The sequence below is a fragment of the Microcaecilia unicolor genome, chromosome 11, assembly GCF_901765095.1.
Source record: "Microcaecilia unicolor chromosome 11, aMicUni1.1, whole genome shotgun sequence".
Taxonomy (NCBI): Eukaryota; Metazoa; Chordata; class Amphibia; order Gymnophiona; family Siphonopidae; genus Microcaecilia; species Microcaecilia unicolor.
Window position 1 is genome coordinate 38956656 of NC_044041.1, and position 24384 is coordinate 38981039.

The following is a 24384-nucleotide window of genomic DNA, read 5'->3' on the forward strand; positions in this document are numbered from 1 at the left end:
TAGCATTTGTTCTATTAGCAGTTTTCCAAACTGAAAATGTTATTCCTGTAATCTGTCGTACATCACATGTGTCAGACTTTTGTGCTTCAGATGAAAAATCTTCTACAGGATTTTTGCCTGTCTCAATGCTTTACAGTCGGAGGGAGGGAGCCATATGGTGAAATTGGCAGAAACATATGCACCATGTTCTATTGATGCAAATCTGCTCTTTACTTCCATTGCAAAAAAAACCTTATGGTTTCTTTTTTTTTTTTTGTTACATTTGTACCCCGCGCTTTCCCACTCATGGCAGGCTCAATGCGGCTTACATGGGGCAATGGAGGGTTAAGTGACTTACCCAGAGTCACAAGGAGCTGCCTGTGCCTGAAGTGGGAATCGAACTCAGTTCCTCAGGACCAAAGTCCACCACCCTAACCACTAGGCCACTCCTCCACTGTTGCTAATATTTGAGATTCTACATGGATCACCAATGTGGCCGCGCAGGCTTCTACATGGAATGTTGCTAGTGGAATAGCAACATTCCATGTAGAATCTCCAATAGTAGCAACATTCCATCTAGAATCTCCAATAGTAGCAACATTCCATGTAGAATCTCCAATAGTATCTATTTTATTTTTGTTACAGTTGTACCCTGTGCTTTCCCACTCATGGCAGGCTCAATGCGGCTTACATGGGGCAATGGAGGGTTAAGTGACTTGCCCAGAGTCACAATGAGCTGCCTGTGCCTGAAGTGGGAATCCAACTCAGTTCCTCAGGACCAAAGTCCACCACCCTAACCACTAGGCCACTCCTCCACTGTTGCTACTATTTGAGATTCTACATGGATCACCAATGTGGCCGCGCAGGCTTCTACATGGAATGTTGCTAGTGGAATAGCAACATTCCATGTAGAATCTCCAATAGTAGCAACATTCCATGTAGAATCTCCAATAGTATCTATTTTATTTTTGTTACAGTTGTACCCTGTGCTTTCCCACTCATGGCAGGCTCAATACGGCTTACATGGGGCAATGGAAGGTTAAGTGACTTGCCCAGAATCACAAGGAGCTGCCTGTGCCTGAAGTGGGAATCAGACTCAGTTCCTCAGTTCCCCAGAACCAAAGTCCACCACCCTAACCACTAGGCCACTCCTCCACTATTTTGCCACTATTCCTCATCCTCTCTCATCCGTTACTCTCCTAGATATGGAGGATAAGAAGTGGTTAATCTTCTTTGTCAAAAAATGGCCACAAAGTATATAGAGTGAAGAGAAAAATCGTACATACTTCTAAATCAACTCCTTAATGCTAGAACTGCTCAACAAGAATAAACTCAACAATAGATGGAGAAAAATAATCTCAGCTGAAACTCAAGTGAGTTCTTAAAATCTAGAAATTTCACTCAAGCTTATGGGTCCTAAAAAAAACCTCCATCAAACAAATGGTGCAAAGTTTAAGTAAACTGAAGTATTCTTACAACTGTATTAAAGTATTCTCAAAGCTATATAAACTTCATTAGGAAGTCTTTACAAAATAATCCCATGGCCGTATCCACAAAAACAGTTCATGTCACTTAGGGGCCCTTTTACTAAGACGCACCTAAAATTGGCCTGCGCTGGTATAGGCACATGTTTTGGACGTGCGCTGGTCCATTTCCTGCCTGGAAAAAAGGGGATTTTTTTTAATGTGCCGGAAAATGACCGTGCGGCAAAGTGAAAACCAGAACGTTTCCATTTTTGACCTAAGACCTTAACGCCACCCACTGACTTAGCAGTAAGGTCTCATGCGCTAACCAGGCGGTAAGCGTGCAGCACATGCCAACTGCCGATTACCGCTAGGTAAGGGCCCCGCGGTAGAAAATAGAAAATATTTTCTACCACGTGTTTTGTGCACACGCCAAAAATGGAATTACCGCCTGGGACACGTAGCTTGGCAGTAGTGCCAATTTGATACGCGTAGGCGCCTACGTGCCTTTGTAAAAGGGCCCCTTAATCAATTGTACTTATCTTGTATCAAATTTATGTAGAACAGTAATATTCCAGCGCTGTTTTTGTAGATTGGGCCGTGGGATTATTTTGTAAAGACTGCCTAGTGAAGTTTATATAGCTTTGAGAAACTTTAACACAGTTTTAAGAATACTTCAGTTTATTTAAACATTCCATCATTTGTTTGATGGAGTTTTTTTAGGAACCTTGATGGTTTGCTTGAGTGAGATTTCTAGTTTTTAAGAACTCGAGTTTCAGCTGATGTCTTTTTTTTCTCCATTTACCTTTGAGTTTATTATTGTTTCCATTAAGTAGCTTCCCACTATTCCAGAACCTGTGGGGCAGTTGTGTCCATCAACCAGCAGGTGGAGTTAGAGAACTGAAAACTGAGCTGAGTCATATCACTTATGGCATCTAGTCCAGCTCCTCAGTATTTTCTATCTCCAGCAGGTAGAGGGGCACACACTTCTCCTTTGGGTCTAAGTGATTTCCTCCTGGTTCAGTTGATCACTAAAACCAGTGGCGTAGGAAGGGGGGGGGGGGGGGGCGGTCCGCCCCGGGTGCACGCCGCTGGGGGGGGTGTCGGCTCCGCTGGTTCCCTGCTCTCTCTGCTCCAGAACAGGTTACTTCCTGTTCCGGGGCAGAGAGAGCAGGGAACCACCGGAGCCGACGCAGCTCCCAGCGACGTGCACTCGGGGCGGAGCGCCCCTCCCGCCCGTCCCCTTTGGTAAGAATGCGCTCGGGGGGAGGGTGCGTCGTGCTGCACCTGGGGGGGTGCGCAGCGGCTAACCGCCCCGGCAGTCAGCCGCCCTCGCTACGGCACTGACTAAAACAGCTTTAAAAATTATTCTACCTGGTAGAAACAGCAATTTTAAACTCTGTATTTTCAGATCATTTGTCAACAATACAAAGTTTATCCAGGTAAGTGCCCGTGGCTGCGTCAGCCCCACCGTTGCCTGTCAATGTGTGTCACTGAAAGAGTGTGAGGGAGCTCCAGCAGCCTGTGGGTCAGGACAGGACTTAGCTGCTGGACGCCAGAAGCAGTGTCTCCTTAGGTTGACAGCAAATAGCAACCCCCACCCCCACCAAGCAGGGAGGGGACAGGACCGTAGAACTGGGAGGGACCCTTGAACTGGGAGGGGGACCCTGGAACTGGGAGGGGGACTATGGAACTGGGAGGGAGGGAGGGAAGGAAGGTGACCCTGGAACTGGGAGGGTGGGGACCCTGAAGCTCTGAGGGAGGGTGGGGGGGGGACCCTGAAACTGGAAGGGACCCTGGAACTCAGAGGCAGAGGGGGATGACCCTGGAACTCGGAGGGGGGGAGGGGCATGACCCTGGAACTCGGATGGAGGGGGGACCCTGGAACTGGGAGGGAGGAGGGAGGGGCCCCTGGCACACACTCTGATTCTCACACACACACTCTCTCACGGACACACACACCCAGTCTCTCTCTCACACTCGCACATTCACTCTCTCTCACACAGTGAATCTCACAAACACTCTCTCAAACATACACACTCCGAGGAAAACCTTGCTAGCGTCCGTGTCATTTCTGTCAAAAACGGGCCTTTTTCACTAGTGTAGAAATAAAGGCAATGGAGACGTAGGTTTTGCAGCTCATCATATGCATTAACACTGCAGGCTGCATTTTATGCAGTAAGACCTAGATATTAATAATGGCCATTGACACGATAGCACATTTTAGTGACTCCATTACTGGACTAATCTAATACATTTGTGGCTAGCTTTGGAGAGCTGTGATAGTGGTTAGGGTGGTGGACTTTGGTCCTGAGGAACTGAGTTCGATTCCCACTTCAGGCACAGGCAGCTCCTTGTGACTCTGGGCAAGTCACTTAACCCTCCATTGCCCCAGGTACAAATAAGTACCTGTATATAATATGTAAGCCGCATTGAGCCTGCCATGAGTGAGAAAGAGCAGGGTACAAATGTAACAAAAAAAAATGTGTTCGGTTTCTGCAGTACAACAGAACCACCTGCAACTTTGTTCACTTCTATATCTCCATCATTAAACAGAATTATGTACAAGCAATTCTTTTTTCTTATTTTTCAGTTCTCTGTCGAATGAATATAACTTTAATGTTAACATACGCATAGCAGCATTTCACATTGAGAAGTGTTGTTCCCAGTATCATTTCATGCTGATAATGAAGCTGAAAATGGGGTTTCTTCATGATTCTTTGTTAACTTGGGTAAAATATTTCTTAACACACCTTTGAAAGTTGGATTAGAGAAGTTAATATATGATGGGGTTGAGCATGCTGTAAAAGTATGTGAAACAGACAGTCGAATAGAAGGTGCTGTACTAGCATATTTAAACTGGTTGCATCCTTCTTTGTATTGGAGCTTCATGATCCACAAAGAAATTCTGACCATATTACTGGGGAAATAACAGATTGTAAATACAATCGCCACAGTGACAACAAATCGAACTGCTTTCTGAATCTTTCCATTTCAATCAAAAGCCTTGCCTTTAAGCTGCCAAGTAATACAAACTGTGCAGTACGCAGTAATGCAGATGGTGATGAGGAACTGTAAAATGTAGCCACAGCGCATACAGATTGTCACAGATCAATAGACGGGTCAGAAGATTCGGATTGTAACGGCACTTGATCAGAGCACAGCAGGCAAACAATATATCCTGACAAACTCTGGTGCCTGTACCCTGAACAAGGTGATCGTTGCCAGGCAAGACTTTGCCCAAGGAAAAGTTTACCTGTCCACGCTGGATGCTGCGAGCATCAACCAGCTGTTCTTTGCTACCCCCTGATGTTTCTCCACAGCATATCCAGGTAGAGTAGTCCTGGAGATCTCATTAAATCAGATAATTCCTGAAGATAGTGGTTTTAGTTGTTCTGCATAGTGGATTTTGTCATACTCTAATGACCATTTTAATTAAATTTGCCACTCAGTTGCCACATGCGTTGGATAAACATAAAGGAATCCTGCTCAGAAGGAAGGGATCCACAGAAGCTTAGCCGGTGGTGGGAGGGGGGGGGCTGGTTGGGAGGTGGGGACAGTGCTGGGCAGACTTATACGATCTGTGCCAGAGCCGGTGGTGGGAGGCAGGGATAGTGCTGGGCAGACATACGGTCTGTGCTGGGGCTGGTGGTTGGGAGGCGGGGATAGTGCTGGGCAGACTTTTACGGTCTGTACCCTGAAAAAGACAGGTACAAATCAAGGTAAGATATACACAAAAAAATGGCACATGGTAGTTTATCTTGTTGGGCAGACTGGGTGGACCGTGCAGGTCTTTTCCTGCCGTCATCTACTATGTTACTATGTAAGCATCGTGCCAGAGAGCCAAGGAAAAGGAAGCCGGGCATATATTAAAGCTCTCGCACTGGGTTGAATTATGGAACTGAAATGCATGAGGCTCGACCAGAAGATGACTCATACTGAAGCTTACGATCCACAGAAGGCATGAAATGATGATGGCATCCCTACCAGAAACTCGATTTACTTTCCAGAATGGATGGAAAATGAGGTAGCGGTCCATGGCTACAAGAGTGAGAAAGCCCACCTCTTTAACATTGCTTTTGACTTGTAACCACTCGCCTCCACCTACCCTCCTCTCCTCTTTCCTATACACATTAATTGATTTGCTTGCTTTATTTTTTGTCTATTAGATTGTAAGCTCTTTGAGCAGGGACTGTCTTTCTTCTATGTTTATGCAGCGTTGCGTACGCTTTGTAGCGCTATAAAAATGCTAAATAGTAGTAGTAGTAAAGATAATGCCAGCTGCTCTGTTTGCAGCAAGCATGACTAGCAGGAACAAGGCACATCGCTATAAAAATAGTCCATCCTAAATGGAAGGCAAAAGTCTGCTACAACCAGGTTGAGCAGATAAGATGAGTTTGGTTTCCATGTTTTCATGTGAAAACTGAACATCCACAGGCCAAATCCATTACTAGCTATTCCAAATACAAACTCCATGATCAGGACTGGTAGTACAATTGTGTATAGGAGTGACGCTTGAAATGTACAGCAGTTACTAATGTTCATCATTATGCCAACCAGTAAACTGATAAAATGGATTTGTTATAAAGGATTTACCTTTACTGGCAGAAACGACTGGATGCTCTACTCACATCCTCTAAAAGTCTTGTTTGTGACAAGGGCTATGTACAGTGGTGGAAATAAGTATTTGATCCCTTGCTGATTTTGTAAGTTTGCCCACTGACAAAGACATGAGCAGCCCATAATTGAAGGGTAGGTTATTGGTAACAGTGAGAGATAGCACATCACAAATTAAATCCGGAAAATCACATTGTGGAAAGTATATGAATTTATTTGCATTCTGCAGAGGGAAATAAGTATTTAATCCCTCTGGCAAACAAGACCTAATACTTGGTGGCAAAACCCTTGTTGGCAAGCACAGCGGTCAGACGTCTTCTGTAGTTGATGATGAGGTTTGCACAAATGTCAGGAGGAATTTTGGTCCACTCCTCTTTGCAGATCATCTCTAAATCATTAAGAGTTCTGGGCTGTCGCTTGGCAACTTGCAGCTTCAGCTCCCTCCATAAGTTTTCAATGGGATTAAGGTCTGGTGACTGGCTAGGCCACTCCATGACCCTAATGTGCTTCTTCCTGAGCCACTCCTTTGTTGCCTTGGCTGTATGTTTTGGGTCATTGTCGTGCTGGAAGACCCAGCCACGACCCATTTTTAAGGCCCTGGCGGAGGGAAGGAAGTTGTCACTCAGAATTGTACGGTACATGGCCCCATCCATTCTCCCATTGATGCGGTGAAGTAGTCCTGTGCCCTTAGCAGAGAAACACCCCCAAAACATAACATTTCCACCTCCATGCTTGACAGTGGGGACGGTGTTCTTTGGGTCATAGGCAGCATTTCTCTTCCTCCAAACACGGCGAGTTGAGTTCATGCCAAAGAGCTCAATTTTTGTCTCATCTGACCACAGCACCTTCTCCCAATCACTCTCGGCATCATCCAGGTGTTCACTGGCAAACTTCAGACGGGCCGTCACATGTGCCTTCCGGAGCAGGGGGACCTTGCGGGCACTGCAGGATTGCAATCCGTTATGTCGTAATGTGTTACCAATGGTTTTCGTGGTGACAGTGGTCCCAGCTGCCTTGAGATCATTGACAAGTTCCCCCCTTGTAGTTGTAGGCTGATTTCTAACCTTCCTCATGATCAAGGATACCCCACGAGGTGAGATTTTGCGTGGAGCCCCAGATCTTTGTCGATTGACAGTCATTTTGTACTTCTTCCATTTTCTTACTATGGCACCAACAGTTGTCTCCTTCTCGCCCAGCGTCTTACTGATGGTTTTGTAGCCCATTCCAGCCTTGTGCAGGTGTATGATCTTGTCCCTGACATCCTTAGACAGCTCCTTGCTCTTGGCCATTTTGTAGAGGTTAGAGTCTGACTGATTCACTGAGTCTGTGGACAGGTGTCTTTCATACAGGTGACCATTGCCGACAGCTGTCTGTCATGCAGGTAACGAGTTGATTTGGAGCATCTACCTGGTCTGTAGGGGCCAGATCTCTTACTGGTTGGTGGGGGATCAAATACTTATTTCCCTCTGCAGAATGCAAATAAATTCATATACTTTCCACAATGTGATTTTCCGGATTTAATTTGTGATGTGCTATCTCTCACTGTTACCAATAACCTACCCTTCAATTATGGGCTGCTCATGTCTTTGTCAGTGGGCAAACTTACAAAATCAGCAAGGGATCAAATACTTATTTCCACCACTGTAAATGTAATTAGTTGTTTTGTCCATAGTTTTTTAATATTTTGCAAATTAGTGTTTCATCATAAAGTCCAGCTGTATTGTTGGACTCTGGCCTTTTGTTCCTGGGATCCCTGGTGATATTTGCTAAGGGCACTTGATAGGATAAATTTGCATGCATGATATACAGGCTAGAAAAAATGTTGAATCCATGTGCGTGTTCTGTGCTTCCTTTATGCACTTTTTGAGATGTGCAGAGATCATACGGTGGTCAGTATGAATAACATAGTAGATGACGGCAGAAAAAGGCCTGCACGGTCCATCCAATCTGCCCAAGATAAACTCATATGTGCTACTTTTTGTGTATACCTTACCTTGATTTGTATCTGTCATTTTCAGGGCACAGACCGTATAAGTCTGCCCAGCACTATCCCTGCCTCCCAACCACCGGCTCTGGCACAGACCGTATAAGTCTGCCCAGCACTATCCCCGCCTCCCACCACCGGCTCTCCCACCCAATCTCGGCTAAGCTTCTGAGGATCCATTCCCTCGGAACAGGATTCCTTTATGTTTATCCCACGCATGTTTGAATTCCTGACCACTATTGCTTTATTAAGTACTCCCTAACTCCGGAAGTATGAGTTGTAGCTTTTCATAAACTATTTTTAACATTAATCACAGGAAACCATTATACATGTTGACTAAATGATAGGATGTGTTCTTTTTACTGAGAACTTCAAAGCTGGAAGCAGCAAACCTCAAATAATATCTTGAGAAAAACAAATTTTGCTGACTGGTAAGGTTTGTCATGTGATGAAATTTAGAAAAACACAGTAAAAGACAGTAGCACCAATATATAGTGTACAACAAAATGAGTTTGTTTACCAGCTCTTTAACTGGGCGTCTGTCTTTTGTTAATTTTTACTATGTATGTTGTTTGTACTTTGCTTGGTCTTTAGGTGGAATAGAAAATTTTAAAATAAATAAATGTTAAATGACCAGAAATGAAATATAATTCCAAATGCATGCATGAAAAATTGAGGTATCTTATGATTTCCATATGCCCACTTTGTTCGGGCTCTGTTTCCAATTTAATACTGTGGAAGAAATTCTTATTTGAAGTCTTCCATCATCCCATTTAAAATATATTCCACTCCATTTCTCTGAAGCTGTTATGGTTAACTGTTAAATGAACCCCCCCCCCCCCCCCCCGTGGCAAAGATAAAGGTACTGCTGGTCAAACAAGGGGACCATTAATGGAAATCTTTAGTCTGATAAAGCTCCCTTGATTTAGGGGAGAATACATTCTGTTCGCAAGAAGTGCAGTCCAGACATTTCTTTCATAGAAAAATTGAAGTTTCTTTCTCAGATCTGAAATATCTGTGAACATACGTTTCTTCATACACTTTCATCTCCTGCAGATTAGCTGAACTATATAAAAGTCTAATTGAAGTATCCTTTTAAAAATAGAGATTCTTCCACTTAGGGTCTATGTGATGATCTCATTTTTTATAGTGTAATAATCTAATTTATCTGAAAGATAATGTTACATAGTCTGCATTCCATAAAGCAATCTTGGACTTTCTGATGAGAAACTATTTAATGTCTGTCTCAAGCATTGAGTTATGAATATGTAGAAAGGGCTTTTTATTGCTCAGTCCTTGTGTCTAGAACTCTATCCAAGTGAGTCTTGACTCTGTTTATTTTTAAGTTAACATAGTAACATAGTAACATAGTAGATGACGGCAGAAAAAGACCTGCACGGTCCATCTAGTCTGCCCAACAAGATAAACTCATATGTCCTTCTTCTTGTGTATACCTTACCTTAATTTGTGTCTGCCATTTTCAGGACCCAGACCGTAGAAGTCTTGCCCAGCACTAGCCCCACCATCCAAACACCAGCCCCGCCTCCCAATCTCGGTTAAGCTTGAACAGAAAAGCATGCTAATTCAGAATCAAAATCAGGCCAAACAAAAAAAACATAAATAAATAAATAGTTTACCAACATAACAACTCAGACCCACCATACTGGGTGGGGGAGGGGTTGAGGAATACAAGATAGTAATGATTGTTTTTATTTTCTATTAAAGCAAAACCCAATATCTACACTTATTGACAGGAATAGAATTAAGATGTGCCTCCAGTATGAGTCTAGTTGCTCAACATAAGAGTCAACCATCAAACTCTTACTGTTAATAAAGGAGGTAAACTGTTGGTTCAAAAAAAAAAAAACATTTAACATAAAAATACTTGACAATACATTTACAACAAAATTTCAAATAGATTAGGGCATCCAGCTAATGGATTCATAGAAACAGAGAAAAATGAAGGCAGATAAAGACCATATGGCTTATCCAATCTGCCCATCCATGTCATCTTTCATCCCTTCCTCTCCCCTAGAGATCCTATGTACTTGTACCAAGCTTTCATGAATTCAAATACAGGAGGTCTTTTACTAAGGTGTGCTGGTGTTTTTAGCTTGCATGAAATACTGAAGTGCCCATTGTGTTCCTATGGGCATCTCAGTGTTTAGCACGAGCTGATTTCTAGGGCAAGCTTTAAATAATAGTGCACCTTAGTAAAAGACCCCCCCCCCCCCCCCCCCCCAGCTTTTATCTCCACTACCTCCACCAGGAGGCCATTGTACGAATTCACCATCCCTACTGTGGCGAAGTCTTTCCTCAGGTTATTTCTGAGTCTGGCCTCTTTCACCTTCATCCTATGCCCCCTTATTTCAGAGCTCCCTTTCAATAGAAAGAGACTTGACTCCTGAGCATTTATGCCACAGAGGTATTTAAACATGTCTGTCATATCTCCCCCTCCCTCCTTTCTCCAAAAGTATACATATTGAGATCTTTAAGATGTCTCGGCAAAAACTGGTTTCCTTCTCAGTCATTTTACTCAAGTCAGGGAAACTCCTGATAGAACAATTCAAGAATGTCACAATGTCTTTAAACAAAAAAAAAAAAACACCACCACATTCAGAGCAGCCAGTCATAATTGTCAACGAAAGCCCAGATACCACATTTTCTGCATCAGATCTTTCCAAAATTCCTGTCACATCCAATGTGTCCTATTAAAAGGATCATCTTGATAAAGTTCTCCTTGCAGTAGACATCTTAATAATAGGAGGTGCTATGTCTGGTATAACCTTCATATCTCAGATAAATATCTTTTGAAAATATCCAAAAATAGATGGACTTAGGAAAATTTATTTTATTTAACAAATTTATATCCTACATTATCTGAAAAATCTAAGCAGGTAACAAGCCATGATCTCCCACTCGGATCGAAACGTGAAGGAAGGTCTGTGTCTCACCTGTGAACCTCCTCGAGCATGCTGTAGGAAGGGGGCAACCCTGCATCGGAGCATTGCTGAGCAGTGTCCAAGGACCTCTGAGACCCAGGAGGTAGAGTCGCTACCAAGACCATTTCCAGTCACCGGAGTGCCCAGTGCCTGCAACATTAGACCTTGTAAGAAGTACCCTCTCAGTGACCGGTGCCACATGGCAAAGCAAGCTTGGTGCAGTGGGCTCCGAGGGGAGAGCAGACATCGGACCCGCAGGAAGTAAATAGGTGGACCCGCTTGGCTCCTGCGGCACATGGTTCTTGTCCACTCACCCGCTCCCCTGAAGGACCCTCTGTGCTCAGCGCTGCATAGTGGAGCGTGCCAGGGCAGCCACGCAGTGGACGATCACTGACCCGCAGAAGGCCTCGCAAACCTGTGCCATCGAGGAGGGAGGGAAACAGAACCACAGCACAACCGAGGGAGGCGTTCTACTCCTGCAAATCGGGGTGTGACCGTAGCAACCAGCAGAAAGATCCAGCATGAAGAAAAAACCTGCCCCAGTAGCCCCCACCAACGTGAACGCAAACAACAAGAGTGCACACTATAAGGCAGCTTCAAAGCCCACGTCTTTTACTTCATAAGCAGCCCACCACGACCCCAAAAGAACCCAGACTCCATTCACTGTACAGCCCTGGAGCGAAACAGGGGCAGTGACGTAAGAGACGGGCGAAGCCTGCAGAGCCAGCAGCCAATGCTTCGAGGCTGCCTGCGGTGCCGCGTTTTTTTTAAACATTTTATCTCGTCGAGTGAGTCGTCGTTTGCGTTGGCGCTCAGCTCAGTCAGCTGAGCACTTCTTCTTTTTGTAGCGCCGGCCCTGCTGCTCATCAGGAAAAGCAGCAGTGGCCAGCAATGGGAGCTGGGGCTGGTGGGCCTGAATCGGGAGAGGGAAAATGGATGGCAGGATGGGGAGAAAGAGGGAAAATGGAAGGATGGGGTGAGAAAGAGGGAAAACAGATGGCAGGATGGGGAGAAAGAGGGAAAATGGAAGGATGGGGAGAGAAAGAGGGAAAACAGATGGCAGGATGGGGAGAAAGAGGGAAAACAGATGGCAGGATGGCAGAGAAAGAGGGAAAATGGAAGGATAGGGAGAGAAAGAGGGAAAACAGATGGCAGGATGGGGAGAAAGAGGGAAAACAGATGGCAGGATGGCAGAGAAAGAGGGAAATGGAAGGATAGGGAGAGAAAGAGGGAAAACAGATGGGAGGAACAGATGGGAGGATGGCAGAGAAAGAGGGAAAATGGAGGATGGGGAGAGAAAGAGGGAAAACAGATGGAAGGATGGGGAGAGAAAGAGGGAAAACAGATGGCAGGATGGCAGAGAAAGAGGGAAAATGGAAGGATGGGGAGAAAAAAAGGGAAAACAGATGGGAGGATGGCAGAGAAAGAGGGAAAATGGAAGGATGGGGAGAGAAAGAGGGAAAACAGATGGCAGGATGGGGAGAAAGAGGGAAAATGGAAGGATGGGGAGAGAAAGAGGGAAAACAGATGGGAGGATGGCACAGAAAGAGGGAAAACATGGAAGGATGGCAGAGAAAGAGGGGAGATGGATGAAAGGATGCAGAGAAAAAGGGGAGAGACTGGAAGGATGTGGAGAGAGAAGGGACACTGAACAGAAAAAGGTAGAGAGATAGACACTGGTTAGAAGGAGGGAGAGAGACATTAGATGGAAGGATCAGGAGAGAGGGTAGATGGGTGGAAGGATGGGGAGAGAAAGAGGGAAGACGCTGGATGGAAGGGTAGGGAGAAAGAGGTGACACGATGGAAGGATGCAGAAAGAAAGAGGGGAGAATATTGGAAGGATGGGGAGACAGAGGGGAGAGACTGGAAGGATGGGGAGAGAAAGAGGAGAGCTGCTGCATGGAAAGGGGGAGTAGTGAAAGATTGGAGAATAAGAGGACGGGGCATGGGGAGAACAAGGGTGAGAAAAAGATGAAAAGCCATAAGTAGATGAAGGAAATTAAAGAATGGATAGTAAGAATGAATTAAATCTGGACATAGAGAGAGGCAGAAAAATATTGGAGAAAGCAAAGAAAAAGGAGAGAAAAATGACAAATGGCCAGAAGAGTTAAGCGAAAACGAAGGAAAGCAGAATCTAGAGACTGGGAGCAACACAATGAGAAAAAGTAAATGGCCATACAAGAAAGGTAAAGAAAATAATTTTATTTTTAATTTAGGATAAAGTAATATGGTGTTAATAAAGTTTCAGAGACCAATACTTCCTTCCTTAGGTCAGGAGAGAGTACCATAACAGCATTATACTGACCTGAGGCAGGAGGTTTTGGCCTCTGAAAGCTCACTGAAAAGGATTAGGCTATTAAATAAATTGTCTGAAATTGGATGCACTGAAAAGCAGCACATTACCCTGTGTGACAAATGCATCTGAGTGTGACTAAATTTTGCTGGGGGGGGAGGGGTAGAGAGAAAATTTTGTGCCCACCCACTTTGGGTTCAGGCCCACCCAAAATTGGCAGTCTGGCTACGCCACTGTTGGGCAGAGCCCAAATAGTTGGACAAGGCACTCCAAAAAATGGTAATCACTCATTAGATGTCCAACCACAACTGAAGACCAGGAAGGAGAACAAGAAACAGAAACCCAAACAAATTTCAACTAACGAAAATGAACACAGTTGCACTGAGGATGAATATTTACCAATACCAGTGAGATATATCAACACCAGATCGGTGGTAAACAAGGCAGAAACAATAAAAGGACTGGATAACTGATGAAGACCTCAGTCTGATCTTTCTTAACGAGACATGGATCCATGAAAAGAAGACCCTATTGTCCCAGATCTATGGACACCAGGCTATAAAATGCTTCACTGGACCAGAAAGGGGAAAAGAGGTGGAGGGATTGCATTGATATATAGAGCCTTCCTAAAGGTTGAAACCATAGCAGAATCTATAACACTACAACTGGGAAATCACCTTGCTTATAATCAAGGACCACACTCTACATAATCAATTGTGTTGCATCCTAGTCTACAGACCCCCAGGAACCTGGAAAGCGTCCCAAAATTTCATGGATTTTATCTCTAGCACATGTGTTGCCAACCCCAATACCTTGCTAATAGGAGCTATTAATCTACATCTAGATGACCAGAAGATAGAAAGTGCCAAAGAATGCAATGATGGGACTTCCAACGACCACCAGTGACCATTACCCATAGACCTTCTAGCCTGTAGATACTTAAAGGACAATATCTTTAAAATACTAAACCCAAGTTGGACAGCATCCCCCTGGTCTGATCACCTCTATTAGAAAGAACACAGAACCCACACAATAAAAACACGAATACCATACAAATCACGAGGAAAGATTGATTCAACCAAATTTTGGATGGCCATATATGAAGACCAATGGTCTCCAATGACTAACAGAAGAATTCCTATCAGAATGGGATGAAAGGTGCACTAACATAATGGACATAATAGCCCCTTTGAAAACAAAAAACAGACAGAGGCACAAATCAGTCCTATAGTTTGATGAGAAACTAAAAGCAGCTAAAACCCTCTGCAGAAGACTAGAAAGAGCATGATGGAAAAACAAAAATGAAACAAAACTGTGTGGACAGAAGCACAGAACAGGTACAAGATCAAAATTAGACAGGGTAAAACAAAATTCTGTAAAGAACAAGTAGGTCCAGACTACAAAGACACTAAGAAATTATACAAAATCGTTAACAACCTAATAAACACCAAACCTCTGATGAAGGCCAATGAAGACCACCGTCAGCTAACGATCTTGCCATATTCTTTGAAGAGAAGATGCTCAGTCTAAGGATTAACCTTAAACAAAATGATACAAACCTTGAATCCCTAATAGATGGACTTGATCACCCTCCAAAAGAAGCCCCAGCAAACAGAACATGGACCACCTTCACACAATCCACAAAGGAGATAGTGGGACAAGCATTAAGGAAATTCTAAGCCGCTTAGTGCATGCGCGATACATGTCTGAACCACATACTAAAAGTTGTCCCGGACCGATTCATAGACCAGCTCACCTCCCATCTGCACTACATATTTTAGGAAGGCCGTTTCCCAAGGAAAAAAGGCAATATATTGCTCACACCAATCCCAAAAGACACCAAGAAAACACTTTAAACTACAGGCCAGTGGCATCCATGCCTGCCTTTATTTATTTATTTATTGCATTTGTATCCCACATTTTCCCACCTATTAACAACTAAAAAAATAAATTTCAAAAAGGAAATCTCAAACAGAAAAAATGTACTCCTCTTACAATTTGACATGTCAAGCACATTTGACATGGTCAATCATCAAATCCTCAAAAGAATCCTCAATAAAATTGGCATTGGAGGGAAAGTGCTTAACTGGTTCCTAGGCTTTCTGACTACAACTTCCTCTCTATCCCCTCCATGGAAAGTGGAATGTGGGGTCCTCCAGGGATCGCTGCTCTCACCAATGCTATTCAACTTAATGATGGCCCTCCTAACCCAAACATTATCCAAACAAAGTTTTAACCGCCGATGGCATGTCCATCTACATCCCCTTCCACAAGAATCTGCACGAAATTGCATCTAAAATTGCGGATGGCATAAACATAATGGAATTCTAGGCATCATTGTTCAAGCTCGAACTGAACAAAAAAAAAAAAAAAACACTGCCTGATACATCGCCACACAACAACAAACACTACCCAAATATTGACGCAATGAGCACATCCCTCCCAATATCTGACACTTTAAAAATCCTAGGAGTTTCCATTGACCACAATCTATCCTTCAACAAGCAAGTCTCAAACACAATGAAGAAGATGTTCCATACTATGAGGAAACTGAAATGCATAAAAAAAACTACTTCCCACGAGATGTTTCCGCACACTAGTCCAATCCATGGTCCTCGCCCATGCAAACTATTGCAATGGAATGTATGCCGGATGCAGGAAACAACTATTAAAGAAACTACAAACAGCATAAAGTAAAGCTGCTAGACTAATATTTAGAACAAATCAATTCAAAAGCCCAAGACCACTATTCCTCAAACTTCACTGGCTACCCATTAAAGCACGTATATCCTTCAAGATTTGCTCCATGGCTCACAGGATAATTTTTGGCCTTGTACCAGAATACATGATAAACCTACGCAATCGAAGGCGCAAGAACCTACCTCACCCTACGCTTCCCCAGATGTCAAGGCCTGAAATAAAAATCTGCCGAAAGTCCTAAAATGCATGACCGACTACATAACCTTCCAAAAACATCTCAAACCCCACTTCTTCAGACAATCTTTCTTTGAACATTATGCACAGACAAACTAATCAGCAATACAACACACCACGGAACTTGACCAACAACAGAAAATGAATCAATGAAACGCACCAACTACTAATGAAAATGCTAAATGTCTAACTGTAAGCCACATTGAACTGACAACCTGATTGGAAAATGTGGGGGTAATGCAGAAATGGCCTAATGGTTAAAGAAGTGGACTGAGAACCAGAAAGCCAGGGTTTAAAAGCACACTGCCACTCCTTGTGATCTTGGACAAATCACTTGGCCTTCAATTGCCTCAGATACAAATTTAGGGCTCCTTTTACCAAGCTGCAGCAAAAGGACCCCTTTAGTGGCATTGGTGCATGGGTTTGCCATGTGCTTTGCCCCCCTTTTATTGCAATGGGTAAAAGGAGTTTTTTGTTTTAAAGATGGAAACGGTCGTGCGGTAAGTTAAGCACTTGCCGTATGGCCATTTTTGGAAGAGCTCCCATGCTAACCTGGCAGTGACTGGGCAGCGTGCAGCACTGCCCGATTACCGCCAGGTAAGCCCACAGCACTAAAAAAAAAAAAGAAATTTCCGAGCACCAGAAATGGCATGCAGCACACACTGGAACTCCTGCAGCAGCCCAGTGGTACGGCCGATTTGCCACTCACCATTGCTGAAGTAGCTCTACTGCGGCTTTGTAAATGGGCCCCTTAGATTGTAAGCTTTGTGCAGGCAGGAAAATATCTACCTTACCTGAATGTAACTCTGGAACTATAGAGAAAGGCATGAGTTAAATCCAAATCCAAACTTACCTTTGGTCTGACCCAGTATGGCAATTCTTATGTTATTACCTGCCCATTAAGGGGTCTATTTACTAACCAGCACTGAGGTTTTGCAGTTAATGTGTGTTACTGAGGATTAACTTTTGCAGCTTACTTCAAAACTTATGCTTTAATGGTTGGGGGCATTCTTGGCACTTTGGGGAAGGCAGCCATACAGTTATCTTGGGTCAATGAGTGTTTATGTGTATTCATGGTACAGCTGATAATGCAGAATGCAGTTACACCTTTTGAGGTGGTGTTAATCATTAATGCATTATCTTCAGCACCATCAATTAACATGTACAACAACCCCACATTAACAATATCATCCCCACCCATTCCATATCCCCTTCTACACTAGATTTTCAACAGATTATTTCAGGGAAAAGCCCTTTCTGACCTCATCTTTCAAATATCAGATCCTGCTACATCCAATAACCCATTTGCAAAACCAAGCAAGGTTAACTGCAGGAAAAAGGCATGTGTCCATTAGAGCCCATGGGACCATCTTTCGGACACTGACCTTGTTTCTGACCCAGTTCTCTCTGACTCAATGGCTCGTTTTAATTTTCTCAATTTATTTATTGGGATTTATTATCCACCTTTATGAAGAGATTCACCCAAGGCAGCGTACAGCACGTACAGTTTAACATCAAACTTACAATTTTGTTAACACTATAACAATAGTAAGATAACCAAATATAAACATAAATGTAATCAATGAGGAAAACTTTAAAATAGCAAATTGAATCCTAATAATAGGACTTCCATGAAACAGTATGAAAAATATACACACTTAACAACACTGCATTCAAATGCAGATATGATGTCCTCATAATACCAATGAAAACACCTAATAAGCTCAGCATTGGCGCCGACTCTGTGGGTGCTTGAGCACCCCCAATATTGAGAAAATTCCTTGTATGTGTCCAGGGAGGGGTTATTTCCATTGGGCTTAGCACCCTCAATAATTTTGAAAAGTTGGCTCCTATGCATATTAGAACACTGTGGCAGGTAGTGGAGGTGAAAACCGTAACAGAATTCAAAAATGCATGGGATAAACACACAGGAATCCTGTTTAGAAGGAATCAATCCAAAGAAGCTTAGCCGAACCTAGGTGGCAGCACTGGTAATTGGGAAGCAAAGCCAGTTCTAGGCGGACGTCTATAGTCTGTGCCCTGATTGTGGCTGGATAGATATGCATGGGCTAGACTGAAGCTTTTCAAGGGCTTTGATGACAACTTCAGATGTTTTAAAACAAGAACAGCGCCTGGTAGAGACCTCTAAGGTCTATTGCCCGAAAATAGCATGGAAAAATCAAGATCAGATATACATATGTTGTATCATCTCATACCTTTATGTAATGAGTTTATCTACTTGGGCAGACTGGATGTACTGTATAGGTCTTTATCTGCCGTCATCTAGTATGTTACATATATATATGATACTAATACTTTTTTACAATACAGCTTACTGTGTAGCTGAGGGGCCCAGTTCAGGTATATAGATGAGGACAAGATGGGTGATACAAAGTCAGTTGGGGTAAATAGATGGGTGGCTAAACTCAAGGCAAGTTTTTTGTACAGTTAAAAAAAGATAGAAGGAACTGATCTAAGTTACAGTGTGTGTAGCAAGCTAGTCCAGGTGCAGAATGAGTGTATAGTCAGTCACCCTATGTACTAAAGGCTTGGGAAAAGAGCCAGGCTTTCACCTGCTTCCTGACGTAGAGAGTCTCAAGTTAGAAGTAGCTCTCTGGTAGTAAATTCCAGAGCATGAGGGCTACTCCTGAGAAGGTTCACTGGAAGGTATCACATTGTACAATTTCTTTTGATCAGAATACAGATAGTGATGCTCCGTGAGAGGACTTTACAGGTCTCAAAGGTGTGTAAAGGGCTAACTTATTCTTGAAGTACTCTAGTCCATTTTGTCTGAGGACCTTGAAAATCGAACATTGGAATTGGAGACTGAGGCACATCTCAGGGGTAATCACAGTATTCAGCAAGGCTGAATTTCATATAGTGACCTTGGTCACTACCCAAATGGCTGAAGGTGCATAGCACAGTTGCCACCTGTGGTTACTTCCCCCATGTTAGAGGTCCTCTGGGGAGAAATACAAATTAGTGTGGGACAAGGCGTGCATAACCAGGTATGCAGGAGCTGGCAGGGGTACAGCAGATACAAGTAGAGAAAGAGATGAGGAAACAAGGAATAGGATTGGGGTGGAAGGTCACTTTAATGGCAAAGTAAGGATAGGATCTCATCACAACAGCAGCAGGTAGCAGCTCATCAGCCAAAACGGATGACTTAAAATAGACAGTGCTAAGATGCATAAGATGGGGGGGGGGGGGGTACCTGGGCTGGTGGGGGGTATTTAGCACCAAATTACCCCACTAATATTCAGACCACAAATTGGGCAGCTAGGAAATGTAAGTACAGTTCTGAAACACCGTTAAAGATTTACTCAGACCATATGTACAGCGGGTTGGGGGGGTTGTTTAAAGGAACCTGGAAGGGAAGGTACAACACATTTGCACCATGTCCTAGAATCCAGTACTGTACAGCTGTGAGGGGCAAAGGTGCCTAATGACAACGAATAAAATGTCTGCCCTTAACAGGGAATGATGCATTGGTTATAGCTGAACTTAATGTATTTCTTTTGAGTTGTGAGCAAGCAATAAAGGGAGCAATAAGTTATTTATGTTTTTTTTAAATCAGTAAACAAACCAAAACACTTTGCTATGGAGAGTGACCACCTGCTTTACTTTTAAAACAATCTGTTAAGCAGCTAGAAAATATTATGATTGCTTATTCCTATCCTAGCATCTTCTCCCAACATCGATATTTGCTTGGACATGTTTCCTACACAAACCTGTTCATAACATCCTTGGAAACAGGTGTAGAAATCTATGTTGCTGTTTTGCATTTTGATTTCTAGGAATATAATTGTCATTATTCTATACTTAAGAAACCATGCATGATACTTTGCTGTGTCTGTCTTATTTCACGTCAAAACAAATAGCTTTTATTACATGCAGCTGTTGTGCCAGAACACTTTAGCAATTGATAGCACCTTATTTCCTGCACTCAGCAAGATCAATTACTTCATAATGTCAAGCAGTGACTTAATTCAGTGTAATGTAGAATGCCTCCAAACCACCAACTTTAAATGTGCTGGACCGAGAGGAAGTTGCCTGTTTGATAAACAGCAGTGATGGGGTAAACTGCCAGCAGAGTAACAGACCCTACTGTAGTTAGAGCATCTGAATAGATTTCCACTTTCAAACAGTTTAGCTAGAAGGAACGTGCATGAGTGACCCCTTACGCTTATATAAGTTGCCTCTGAAGGTAAGGCTGAACAACATTCAGAAACCTTTATGGCATGAATTGAACTGGGCTATATGAACCAGCAGTGTCCACTTGACACTTCCTGGGAATTGCTGCTGTTGGAATTTACACCACCATCACCTCACTTCCTTACAGCAATCTTTGGATATCAGTGTTTTAGTTTTGTTTTGTTTTTTTAATACCGCAGTAAGGTCTCAGACCCATAATGGATGCACAGCAATTTTTATTTTGCCGCACGTCCATTTTTGGCACAAAATTTAAAAAGGCATATTTTCAGGTGCACTGAAAAATAGATCTGCGCGTGCTACTGATCATTTTTCAGTGCACCTTAGTAAAGGGGCCCCTGAGTGTGCTCCAAGCCAGTCCAAAATGTGAACTAGATAAGACCATTCAACCCTATCAAAAACTTTTTTGAGAGTGTAATTGTTGGGTAGTGGGAGTTTTAATGTGAGAAATTAGATTAGATTTAGACAGTTTGTAGATTTCAATAGGAATACTGTCTGGTCCAGGTACTTTACCATTTGGTAAACGTTTTAGCACTTATAGGATGTCCTCATCATCTATCTTTTTTTGTAGATTTGAGTTATCTAGGTCAGACCATTTGTTCCTTTGTAGGGGAAATAAAAGATCATGGGATTTAAGCATGCTGTTAAAGTAAGTTAAGGAAAGGGAAACCAAGAGGACTAACCCAGACATTTCAAAGGAGTCTTACTGATTTATGCATTTGGAGATAGTAACAGTCACTGACTTGGCAACCTTTTTGGATCTTACCCTGTTTGTCTTTGCGCTGGTGTCTTAGTTGTTTCACAACAGACCATGTAGAGAACAAAATAACATCAAGTGGCAGAACAGCTCAATGACGAAGAAAACATAGTGCCAGACCACCGAGACTGAATGGAGGCAGATCAAGGCGAGCTGAGCACACACGTGCTATGCCGAAGAATGGAAGAGGAGGCAGAGAAAGCTGAGCAGCGCATGTGTTACTGGTAGTGGTAGCTACTGTAGTGTGAGCACAGAGGAGGAGAAGGAGAAGGCAGAGTGAGCTAAGCAGCAAGTGTGGTACACAGGTGAGGCAGTGACTACAGGCCGATGGGGAGTCATGGTCCCTTTATATAACTATTTTACCATGTTTTTTGGTGTCAGAATTGTTGGGCTATTTCTGGGTTACTTTTTGACATGAATTGGGCTAGAAAAATGTTCACCATCTGACAGCTCTGGACTGAAGCTCTCACAGACTGTTTTGTTTGCTTCACCTGTTGACATATGGGACTGCATTAGAAGATACACTGTCGCGGTTACAATAAAACACCATATCTTACATGCTATTGCCCCCTTCTTGGTTGTGGTATTAACTCTATGATGAGGGTGTATGACCATGCGGTATTGATCAACTGCTACCAATCTCAGGAAGAAAATGCTGCCAGCCCTGTTGAGGGACACCATGAAAAGCATCAGCCTGAAGAGTATATCGCCAATGTGCCAGACTTTACACTGTATACCGTAATGGGCACAAAAGGGCAGACAGAAGATGAGCAGAAAATCATCCAGGGATCGGTTGAAGAGATAAATGGAGCTGGCTTTCCAGGAGTTCATGCGGAAGATCCAGAAAGCATTCCCATTACCAAGTAATCCAACAAGGAACTCACACACAAGCACAGCTGCCAAGCCAAGGACCAGAACGTATTCTTTGAAGTGGCAGGCTACAGTGTAGTTTGTCATTCTGAATATACTAGTAGAGATGAAAAATAAGCATATATGTACTTGTTATTAAAGCTTAACACACATGTACGTCAGCCCAAGAAAAATACACTTTTGAAAGTCATGAAATCTTATTCATATTTCTGGTCAAGAATGAGAGAGAGAATGTAATAGGGATGAGCAGCCAGAAAATTTTGTGTAGTTTTTCTGTTTTGTTTTGTTTTTTTTGTCTTGGAGCAATGGTTCCCCAGTGGTACTCCAGTCCAGTCCTGGAGTACCCCTTGCCAGTCAGGTTTTCAGGATATCTACAATGAATGTGCATGAACTTGATTTGCATACTCTGCCTCTATTATATGCAAATCTCTTTCATGCATATTCATTGTGGTGTTAAGCCTAACGCGGGCTTACCGCCCGGCAATCCAGAACTACCACTGGCCCAACGCGGGTGCTGGCGGTATTTCCACCCCCCAAAATGTGACAGTTCCAGCACTAGTGGAAATATTTGAAAAATGTTCCGCAGGGGGTTATCTGGCGGTAATCGGACACCATCTCAATGGGTTCAATCTTATCGCATGGCTATTTCCTTTTTTTCAGCCTTTTTACCCGCTGCAGTAAAAAGGTCCTCAGCGTGAGGCAAAAACAGCTGCTGCCACTAGCATAAGGCTCTTTTTACCACAACTTGAGTGGAGTGGAGGAGTGGCCTAGTGGTTAGCGTGGTGGACTTTGGTCCTGGGGAACTGAGGAACTGAGTTCGATTCCCTGCAGAGGCAGCTCCTTGTGACTCTGGGCAAGTCACTTAACCCTCCATTGCCCCATGTAAGCCGCATTGAGCCTGCCATGAGTGGGAAAGCGCAGGGTACAAATGTAACAAAAATAGATACTATTGGAGATTCTGCATGGAATGTTGCTATTCCACTAGCAACATTCCATGTAGAAGGCTGCGCAGGCTTCTGTTTCTGTGAGTCTGACGTCCTGCACGTACTTGCAGGACGTCAGACTCACAGAAGCAGAAGCCTGTGCGGCCACATTGGTGATCCATGTAGAATCTCAAATAGTAGCAACAGTGGAGGAGTGGCCTACTGGTTAGGGTGGTGGACTTTGGTCCTGAGGAACTGAGTTCGATTCCCACTTCAGGCACAGGCAGCTCCTAGTGACTCTGGGCAAGTCACTTAACCCTCCATTGCCCCATGTAAGCCGCATTGAGCCTGCCATGAGTGGGAAAGCGCGGGGTACAAATGTAACAAAAAAAAAAACACTGGGTGAAGCACATTAAAGGAATCACCCTTTAAAACTACCACAGCTGTGAAGCAAAATAGAGCTAACAAGAGAACACACATTAGCAGTGTCAGATAGATACTATTGGAGATTCTACATGGAATGTTGCTACTATTGCAGATTCTACATGGAATGTTGCTATTCCACTAGCAACATTCCATGTAGAAGCCTGCGCGGCCACATTGGTGATCTGCAAGGGCCGACTTCTACATGGAATGTTGCTACTATTTGAGATTCTGTTGCTACTATTGGAGATTCTACATGGAATGTTGCTATTCCACTAGCAACATTCCATGTAGAAGGCTGCGCAGGCTTCTGTTTCTGTGAGGACGTCAGACTCACAGAAGCAGAAGCCTGTGCGGTCACATTGGTGATCTGCAAGGGCCGACTTCTACATGGAATGTTGCTAGTGGAATAGCAACATTCCATGTAGAATCTCAAATAGTAGCAACAGTGGAGGAGTGGCCTAGTGGTTAGGGTGGTGGACTTTGGTCCTGGGGAACTGAGGAATTGAGTTCGATTCCCTGCAGAGGCAGCTCATTGTAATTCTGGGAAAGTCACTTAACCCTCCATTGCCCGCCGCATAGAGCCTGCCATGAGCGGGAAAGCGCGGGGTACAAAATGTAACAAGAAAAAAAACTTAGTAAAAAGCCCCTCATTCAATAGCCTAGAAAATCAGGTAGTTAGCCTAGCTCACTGTGGTATTAATCCGCAAACGAACCTTTCCGGAGACGGGAAGATGGTAGAACTAGAGGACATGAATTGAGGTTGAAGGGGGGCAGACTCAGGACTAATGTCAAGGAATATTTTTTCACGGAGAGGGTGGTGGATATGTGGAATGCCCTCCCGCGGGAGGTGGTGGTGATGAAAACGGTAATGGAATTCAAACATGCGTGGGATAAACACAAAGGAATCCTGTTTAGAAGGAATGGTTCCGTGGGATCTTAGCGGAGATTGGGTGGTGACGCCGGTAATTGGAAACAAAACGGGAG

The 24384-nt window shown here is 43.5% G+C and overlaps 1 protein-coding gene across 1 annotated transcript; it reads right to left on the reverse strand.

Moving 5' to 3' along the window:
- Positions 1-4218: 4218 nt before the first annotated feature.
- Positions 4219-5990, reverse strand: LOC115479977 (hydroxycarboxylic acid receptor 2-like). Its single transcript, XM_030218337.1, is given in 4 exon segments — positions 4219-4278; positions 4281-4436; positions 5263-5505; positions 5817-5990. Coding segments are annotated over 4 exon segments (633 nt in total).
- Positions 5991-24384: the final 18394 nt, after the last annotated feature.